The 10,348-nt window shown below is 39.7% G+C and overlaps 1 protein-coding gene across 1 annotated transcript in view; it reads left to right on the top strand.

Annotated features, from left to right (window-relative positions):
• The first annotated feature begins 2,825 nt into the window (after positions 1 to 2,825).
• Positions 2,826 to 10,348, top strand: part of LOC106090645 (kinesin-associated protein 3) — a 196,406-nt gene continuing 188,883 nt past the window's right edge. The window contains exons 1-2 of the mRNA XM_059367753.1: positions 2,826 to 3,384; positions 8,587 to 8,704. Of these exons, the coding sequence (XP_059223736.1) occupies positions 2,906 to 3,384; positions 8,587 to 8,704 (597 nt within the window). The 5' untranslated portion in view covers positions 2,826 to 2,905. The remainder of the gene's footprint in view (positions 3,385 to 8,586; positions 8,705 to 10,348) is intronic.

The following is a 10,348-nucleotide window of genomic DNA, read 5'->3' as shown; positions in this document are numbered from 1 at the left end:
GTGCATTTTTCGGGATGCATGGGCAGTTCTTGAACGGCTTCTGGTTGCTCTTCACTCCAAATGCGGCAATTTTGCTTATTTACGTAGCCATTCAACCAGAAATGAGCCTCATCGTTGAACAAAATTTGTCAAAATTTCGAACCGAACACTGATTTTGGTAATAAAAATCGAGCAAGCGTTGCTCGTTAGTAAGTCTATTCATGATGAAATGTCAAAGCATACTGAGCATCTTTCTCTTTGACACCATGTCTGAAATCCCACGTGATCTGTCAAATACTAATGCATGAAAATCCTAACCTCAAAAAAATCACCCTTTAGAACTCAGTACCACTTGCCACATTCATGTGTTCGCATTGTCTTCATTACCATTTTTTTATAGTGCGTTTTGACAGTTGTTCGTTTGAAAAGTCGAAGTCAGTACTAGGCTTTAGGCTGAGTATTCTGTTCAGCTTTTCCAGCGGTATGCTGTCAAATTCAATATAAAATAATAACGTCGGCGAAACGTTGGCTAAAAATTGGCGGAAAATAGTACTCTGTTCATAGTGAGGAAAATGGCAACAAGTAAAAAGGCATTTAGTTCGGCCGGGCCGAACTTTGGATAGTCGCCACCTCGGGTATATATGTAAACCCTCTTTCGTCACAATCCGGTGAACATTGGATAACTTATGCACCCAAACCGTCTATATGGCAGCTATATCTAAATATAGTCAGATCCGAAACATATTTGGGTCAGATGTCGGGAGTCGTAAAACTACCCACTGTTTTAAATTGCAGCGAAATCGGGTAATAAATATGGATTTTATGCGCTTCAGACCCTTTATCGGCAGATCGGTATTTGGGTCAGATGTCGGGAGTCGTAGAACTACCCACGGTTTCGAATTTTAGCGAAATCGGTTAAAACATAAAGCTGTTATGGGCTGTAGACCCTTAACCGGCAGATTGGTCTATATGGCACCTATATCTCAATATAATTCGATCTGAACCATATTTGAGTCGGATGTTTGGAGGCATAAAATAACTCACAGTTTAAAATTTCATCGAAATCGGGTAAGCTATAGATCGATTCAGACCATATTGGACACGTATCGTTGTGCAAAATTGCTGCCAAATTGCTCAAGAATCAAGATAACAGATCGGTTTATATGGCAACTATATCAGGTTATGAACCGATTTGCGCCATACTTAGCACAGTTGGGGGAAGTGATATCGAAATACCACGTGCAAAATTTCCATCAAATCGGACGACAATTGCGCCCTCTAGTGGTTCAAGAAGTCAAGACCCAATATCGTTTTATATGGCAGCTATATCAAAACATGGACCGATTTGGCCCATTTACAATCTCAACCGACCTACAATAATAATAAGAAGTATTTGTACAAAATTTCAAGCGGCTAGCTTTCCTTCAAAAGTTAGTGTGCTTTTGACAGACAGACGGACGGACATGGCTAGTTCGACTTAAAATGTCACGACGATCAAAAATATATATACTTTATGGGGTACTGGACGCATATTTTTTACAAACAGAATGACGAAGAATTCTGCTCCCAATGGCATGCACTTTGCGTCGTTTGGATTTTCTAAATATCCATTATTTTCTTTGCCATGAAGGAAACTATGGCGTAATGCATGTTTATAGGGTTTCGGCAGTCGTAGCTACCAATATGTGTATCTATCTTTCTCTTATTTATTTTATTTTTGCTGTAAATAATAAAATAGTTACCGACACCCATAAGCTTGACATTTGCTGTAAAATTTTTGAGAGCACAACAATGTCTGTTATTTCGATCCTCTTTGTTGCTTCTAGGCACCTAAAACAATGTTGCCAATAAATTTTCTATTTAAATTTAACGGTATCTCAATGAGGTGGCAACATTGTTTAACCATTTCTGCTATGGCAACATCCCTACAAAAATCAACATAACAAATGTTGCGATAAAACAACTGTAAAGTAAGACCATCAATAAATGAACATAATCAAAACAAACAACAAAATAAACGAATGGAGCGATTAAAAAGAAACCCTCTCAAAACACATTTGCCAACGAAAGCAGCGACGCAAAAATCTTGACACTACGAATGTCAAATGGCAATGTCTAATCAGAAAATAACCACAACAGAGAGCAAAACGCTAAATTCAAGCACATGTATACAAACTAACACACTCACACACACACACAAGCAAAGCCCCACTGCAAAATAAACCAATGGAGATGGATGATGGGAGCAGAACGAAGTCGCTGTTGTTGTCTGCTGCTATAGTCGTCTGGTGTCGTCTCAATAGACACTATGAGCATTTAGAACGTTACAAACCGTCGTCTGGAGAAGAGGCCGTTATTTAGTGGTAGCGGGTAATAAATGTAACTGAAAATCGAACGGAAACGCTAAGTCGGGGCGAGTTGAACGAGCTAAATTGTGAAACGCGGAAACGGAGATGCATTAACTTTATTCAAAAGGGGGACAAAAAAGGCCCATAATCATTTTTCGCCGCCATTGCAAAATTTTGTTTAGGTTTTTACCATAGCCCTTTAGCCTAACAATTGAAAATACCTAAAGAGTTGATTTCCTTCCATGGTGTTAGGAAAGGAAACTTTTGTTGTACGCTGTTTTTTCTCTGTCGTCTGCTAACAATTGTTGTCGCGAATTTTTTAAGTGTGTGTGTGTTATTAAGGTATAAACAAAACAAAAACGCCATGTTCAATGAAAAACCAAAAAACAAAACCCAACTAACGGTTACTACGAAGTGAAAAGCTGAAAAAAATATATAAAAACACAACGAGAAAATTATAAGAAAAACAAAAACCCCAAAAACCAAGAGGCAAGCAGCAGCAGGAGTAGAGCGAGCAGCTAAGAGAGAACACAGACACATATCGTCCGTTGGCTTGCATCTGAGTTTTCGCGTGTCGTATGCCAGTTGTGCTGCTACTTCTCTTTCAAGTAGTTGCGGGCATAGCACTCTTCATATTTCTGCTGCATTATTTGTGTTACATTTTAAATGCCATCATACGCGATTTCTGTGAGACCCTAATAACAACGCGTGAATTTTTGCAACGATACGAAACGCCAACCACAACAACAACAACAACACCAACAACCACATTAGAACATTCCAAATTGTCCTCTTCTCATTGCTTTAAATCGTCCTCCCCGTGTTCGTCATCGTTGTCGGGCAACTTTAAAACCCAGCGTCGCCTTTCAACTTCATTCTCTTCGTCGTCGTCGTCGTCGTTGTCGTCGTTGTCATCGTCGTCTTCGCCTTTATTGTCATCATCATATCGCCGTGAAAATTGTTTCAATAGTCAACGTCAACGGAATTTATCGAAAATTCCTTTAAAAATCAATTCAAAAGTCATGCAAACCTCCGATGATGCAAAATTCATTAAAAAGTGAGTTCAAAGTGATATTTTCCACAAAAAAAAGAAAAGTTTCTGCCATAAATAAAAGAAAAATTTTAGTGAAAATTGTACCTATAAGGAAAATTAAAATCACTCAAGAATTTTCTGTGCAAATTTCACCCCTTATTTGCTCAATTCAACCGGCTTGAAAACAAGTGTATTGTGAAAATGATTTTAAAAAAATTAAAACCAAATATTTTTGCTTTAAGAAATGATTTTTGAAATAAAGAAAAATTTTAGTATTTTCCATAAGAAATATGTGAAAATTGTTATTTTTGTGTGTTTTTCGTCATTGCCCAGTTTGCGTTGCTAGTCACCAACCAGTCTTATTGATTTTCCCATTTTTCCCTTGACGTTATGTTTTTTGTTGGTATACAAACGATGAAGAAGAAGAGTTCTTTCTTTTCGATTTTCCGCGCACGCAGTCAGCCAGCCGACTAAACATCCACCAGCCACCCAAAACACCCACACACACACACACAGGAATATACAAATGAGTGGCGAATGGGCAGTGTTGCCACATGCAGATTAAAAAAAAACACAACGGCAAAAATGCCCAAAGAGGAGAAATTTCGCAAAAATCATAGAGAATGTGTTACATTTGGAAATAATAGAACAAAGTAAAATGAAAAATGTTGCTGTAAAGGCAGTAAAACTTAAAATCTAGATATTTGGAAATCTTATTTTATATACCAAGACACTGATAACAAATTTGCCGAAAAGTGTGGTTTGTGGCAAACATTGTAAAAAAAAAATAAGTAGCAACAAATTTTTGTTTATTTCTCCTTCGATACGAGCCCAATGAGCGAATATTTTTTCCATGGAAAAAAAGAAAGCCAGAGATTACCACAAACCAACGACGGTGGTATTCATTTCGCCCTTGGTAAGGGACTTTTCTATCCCCTTTGATGTGGAGGTTTCAAAGTTTTTTCCGCCTGCTGGGGCGAAGAGAATTCATTTCATGGTTTTTGTTTATTTCTCTTTCGACGCGATCTTAATGATGATAACGACCAACCACGGTGGGATGTATTTCGTTCTTGGTTAGGGACTTTTCAGGACGTACCATGCGTAGGATTGGCGGTATCAATCCTAGCCCTGAATCAATTGAGGACTACTCTGGTTTGTCAGGGGATGGTAACAGGTGGAGCTACTATGGGCGGCGGATGGTCTCCAAGAACGGCATTTACTTGGTAGCTGTTCACCATATCGTCGTGATATCTATTAAAACCCCCCAATAAGCTGTTTTGTCTAGAGTCTCGCTTTTATAGCGCTGAATCTTTCGGTTTAGATGATGAAAATTCCACCAGACGCCACTTAACAAGTATTTTGGTATAATTGGTGCTCGTAATGGATTCCTCTTACATTAAGTTCGGATTAACTTCTACTGGCCATGTAGTGGACAATGTGGTTAAAGATTTTGTGGCGGATACCTTACAATTTTTCTCGGCAAAAACCGGCAAAATATACAAACTCGACTTGAAGTCATATTTGACGGCTAACTCATCGCAGATGTCATCCACCTGGAGGCCTGAAACCATAATCGTACAATCATTCGCTTATCATACGATCTCGATGCCATCTGGAGGGTCTGAAATAGAGAATAGGTAGAGGTTAAACAGTGCAGGAAATCAACATTCTTTGGCTGACCTGGTCGTAAACCTTTGAGTGTCCAATGGCACAGCTTGCCTTGTTGAGATTTCGGTTAAAATGTGAACCAATAACGTCCAAAACAGTCATTGCGATATGCAATTTTCGAAATCTATGCTCATGGTCATGGAGGCTATTTTGGCGCAGCGGATAGCATGTTCTGCTATGACGCCGAGCACCTTAACATCACAATAAATTTCTTCACGAAGACCTGTCGCTACGCGGCATGCCGTTCAGACTCAGCTATAAATAATTGGTCCCCTTTAATTGAGCTTAACTTGAATCAGACAGCATTCAATGATATGAGAAAAGTGTCTGCCTAAGATAATTTTCCAACAAGGCTCAGGAAGAGCTGCGCCTAATTTAGGCTATGTTGAATCCAAAGCTGCGGAGTCGATCCCGAGCCCGAGTTCGTTTTGGATTTGAGTACGATTGGCCCAACTCCGAAACGCTCTCCAACTCCGGTTTAATGCTGCGACTTAGAGTCAGGGTCAGACGTAGGGCTGGTAAAACATCGATGGCACTATCGATATTTTATTTTTTGTCCGAATGTCGATTGATATTTTTCTTATCGATACAATCGGCAAAGTTAAAATTTTTGCAAAATTAAACAAAAATATGCGACCCCACACTGAGAGGGCGCAATTTTCGTCTTTCGTCCATTGTGTTCGTCCTAGAAAGAACTGAAATGAAGAGAGAGGGAAAGATGATGGTAGGGAGGAATTACTTCGACACATAGATACGCACTTGCACCTGAAGACAAAGAGAAAAAGAGATGGAGAAACGAAAAGCCGGCCTAAAGATCCAAAATATCTCACCGACTACCGATATGCACCACCACCATCTTCAGGCCCTTTTAGAAGTCCATAAATGAAATGAAAAGAGACAGACAAATTATGGTAGGGAGGAAGAGAAAAAGAGAGAGAAACGAAAAGCCGACCGATTAGCGTTCTGCACCATCAGCATCCTCAGGCCCTTTAAAAAGTCCAGAATAAAGGGTCAACTGTAAGGAGCTTAGAGAAGAAAATAGAAGTTCATCGATAATTCTACGCCTTCTCCCCTACACCGAGGGGCATTGACACAGCAGATGCCCGACCATCTCTACTTCCTTCTCATCATCACAGACCCTGTTGAAATCCTTCTCGTCCCAAGCCCTTCGCCAAGTCAGCGAACTGATATTGCCATAGCCCGTCAAAACTCCTACCAACAAACCATGGTCGCACTATCTCGGCTCTAGAACAATCGAAGTCCTCATTCCCGAGAACCTCGGCCGCAGAGCCTTGGCGACTCTGCAGTCCTCCGTGCCAGTCCATGCGCCGTAATAAGCATCCACTATTACAAACAGCCAGCACAGAGGGGGTTCACCATTGCCGTAGTACATGCAGATTTCACCCGCGATCCAAACGTGATCAGCCCATCAGCCGCCTAGATCCCCGCCATCCTTTGGTGGCCACATAAATCATGACAGTCTGACAGGGTAGCCGCTCTCGACTTAGGATCTCATCCGAGGCCCGAAGAATTGCAAAAAAAAAAACTTTGAAGAGAAATGTCTACAGAGTCTTAGCTACTGACGAGAGAAGGTTATTGGTCTGCACGGTTTTTTTTTCTCGAACCCTTTTAACCGAGCTCCAGTAGCGAGATCACTCTGCTAATTTTCCAGAAACTTGTAACTATGTATAAAAGTTTCCAATACTCGGCTCACAGTTCCTCCATGTTCTTCAGAATCAGTGTAGAGGTACCGTCAGGGCCCAGAACCTTAATCGGATATCATTTGTTACTTCATCCATGGTTGTTCATCTCTTCGATCAGTCACTGATATGTCGTCAAATGTGACTGAAGTCCTATCATCCCTTATATGTGAGAGTAACTTGACAGTAGATTGATTGACAAAATGCGGAGCTATCTGTCTGATCTGCCATAGCCAATCCAGTCTGGTCGTTATCTAGGAGAGAAAGCTATAACTCGTTAGTAGTTTTGAAGTCTCCTAGTGTCAAGTGGAGGCCACCGTACCGGAAAGGTTAGCATGTCCGCCTTTGACGCTGAACGCCTGGGTTCGAATCCTGGCGAGACCACAAGAAAAAAATTTTCAGCGGTTGTTTTCCCCTCCTAATGCTGGCAACAATTATGAGGTACTATGCCATGTAAAACTTCTCTCCAAAGAGGTGTCGCACTGCGGCACGCCGTTCGGTCTCGGCTATAAATGAGAGCCCCCTTATCACTGCGCTTAAACTTGAATCGGACTGCACTCATTGATATGTGAGAAATTTTGCCCCCTGTTCCTTAGTAGAATGTTCATGGGCAAAATTTGTATTTGTAGTGTCAAGCGATTAAAGTCGAACATTAGGTGACGCATATGTGGTTTATAATCTGGGGCACAAATAACCACAAGTTAGGTCACTTCTTGTGCGATCCTTACGAATCACTGAATCCGTGACAACTGTACAAACTGTATGAAGGTTCCAGTCAGCTTTATCTCCTGGATCGTCCTCGTTTTCGTCAAACATGCTTGGTTGTACCTCGCTGACACCGAATGATGATGCTAATGGTGCTGTTAAACTCTGCAGAACCAGGGCTCAAAAACAAAAATCTTCTTATTTCGTTACTCCTATATCGAGGGCTATTATCATTGAGCATAACTTCAAAGTTCGACTTTACTCCTCATTGTGGTGCTCGTGGGGAAAAACGGACGAAAGAATCTTTGCGTCAGATTTTTATAAATATCCTGCCTTTCTCTTCAAATCAAGTGCCAAATTAAAATCCAATAACTGGCAACACTGTTTCAACAATCCCTCATCCCTCGCAAGTGTAAAATGCCTGTGTGTGTTTGCATATATGAAACAAGTGATTACTCATACAAGCAAATGAAAAGAAAATTCTTCATCTAACCAAACATACAAAAATGAAAACAACAAAACATAACGGTAGAATGGCATTCGCATTCTACCAAGTGATTTTAAATAAAAAAAAATCAAAGAAATACGAAATATTCCCTTTTAGAAAAATGACGTAAATTATGAAAATAAAAGCAAAAAAACCACAAAAAAGATTTTGGCAAGCAAACAGACAAAGCTAAGCCAGCAAGTGTTTGAGTGTAAGAAATTGTGGTCTCTTTGTGTTTTCTTACCACCGTTATGTTGCTAAAATCCAAAATCCACTCTCTCTCTCTCTCACACAAAAAAATGCGTCTCTCTCATTTATTGTCTTTCTCTTTTATCCTTTCTTTTGATTGCTCTCCACATCGTGTTGTTGTTAATATTTGTTTTAACACATTGCCCTCCCCCTCGTGCAACGGTTGTCATGTGCAACTGACGACGAACGACAACTCCTTGGTGTTTGTTTTTAATTTTTGCGTTTTTTTTGTTTATGGAAAAATAAATTGCTTCCTCCTGTTTTGAAAACAACATCACCAAAACGACAACAACAAAAAAATGACAACAATGACCACCACGTCAACCAACAAAAACCTGCCGCCGTCAACACCACCACAACTACCACCTTACCACCTTCGTTACCGTTACCGCTAAAACATCACAAAAAAAAAACTAGACGTTGGAAAGGTGGCAGCATTGAACCCCATCCAACAGACAAGGCTTTGATTGTCAATTATCAGCTGGAAGCCACAGTCTTTGGAGATCCCAATAATCCTATGCTGGAAGAAAAAAAGGTAAGTACCAAGTCCTTATTGCATATTTTCTTTGAAATAATCATTGGAAGATGGGGAAAAAGAGTAGAGGCTCAAATCTGAATCAGAAATCGTTAGGTGTGAGGGCTTCAAAGGTGGTACTTTTGTAGGATGTATTTACCTCGAATAAAATGCGCAAGAACCTCTATGAAATGCATACAACAAACTAACTAATCCCTACACTTTGTCCTAAAGGCTTTGAATTTGCAATTTTTTTTGGAAAAATCTAAATTTAGAAATTTCCTTGAATTTTTTTTTTAATTTGCTGAAATAGCTTAATTTAAAGAGATTTACAACATTTTAATTTTTTGACAAAATTTTTTTAATATTTTTTTTAACAATTTTAATTTAACAATGTTTAAATAAAAAATATGTTTAACTTTGTTTGATATAGCTGCCATATAAACCGATCTTGGGTCTTGACTTCACGCCATCTTTCGAAGGAGTAAAGCTAGGTGCCTGAAATTTTGCATAAATACTTTTTATTAGTGCAGGTCGGTTGGGGTTGTAAATAGGCCAAATCGGTCCATGTTTGGGTACAGCTGCTACATAAACCGATATCGAATTTTGACTTCTTGAGCCTCTAGAGGGAGCAATTCTTATTCGTTTTGACTGGAATTTTGGTTTATTTTGACTTTCAATAACTACCAAGTATGCTCGAATCGGTTCATAACCTGATAAAGCTCCTTTATAAACCAATCTTGGATCTGTATTTCTTTAGCCGCTAGAGGGCGCAATTGTTATCCGATTTGGCTGAAATTTTGATGATGGTTTAACAATTAACTACTGTGCCAAGTATGGCTCCAATCGGTTCATAACCTGATATAGCTCCTTTATAAACTGATATCGGATCTTGATTTCTTGGGCCGCTAGATGGCGCAATTATTATCCGATTTGGCTGAAATTTTAATGATGGTTTGATGGGTTGACAATTAACTACTGTGCCATGGTCGGTAAATATGGCCGATTTAGGGGTGTTTTGGGGCTTGGGGTGGTCCCCCTAGCACTTGGTCCGACAATTGGATATCAGATACGTTTTCTTATCCTAAATACCTTTCATTTGAGTCCCATATTGTCGTGAATGGTCTAAATATATGTTTGGTAGGTTTTAGGGTGGGGCGTACCCCCTAGGTACCCCATCCGAAATTTGTATACCAAATTTTTATTTTTAGGATACTTTATGAGAGCACACACAATTTCGCTTAAATCGCACCATCCATCTCCGAGATTTGGCGTTCCTGATAATTAGGGTCAGGGGGAGGGTCCGCCCCCTTCAGATATCAAAAAATTTAGTACCCTATTTTCACCACGGGATCATTATGCACAATCTGTGAAAATTTTGAAGAAAATCGGTTCAGCCGTTTCTGAGCCTATAAGGAACACACAAACAAACAAACCTACAAACAAACACAAATTGATTTTTATATATAAGATAGGGTCGAAAATGAATATTTCTGTGGTGGGTATAGAAATGTGGACGTTCGAATTGGAAACACTTTGTGTCAGCTTTCCTATAGTATATGGGGTGAGGCGCTCCCCCAGAAAAACTTCAAACGCGCATGTAGTCCTTACAAAGTATGGGTTGCCCAAAAAGTAATTGCGGATTTTTTAAAAGAAAGTAAATCC

Source organism: Stomoxys calcitrans, chromosome 4 (genome assembly GCF_963082655.1).
Source record: "Stomoxys calcitrans chromosome 4, idStoCalc2.1, whole genome shotgun sequence".
Lineage (NCBI taxonomy): Eukaryota > Metazoa > Arthropoda > Insecta > Diptera > Muscidae > Stomoxys > Stomoxys calcitrans.
Note: the sequence above shows the minus strand (reverse complement) of the source record. Positions and strands in the feature narration are given on the sequence as shown.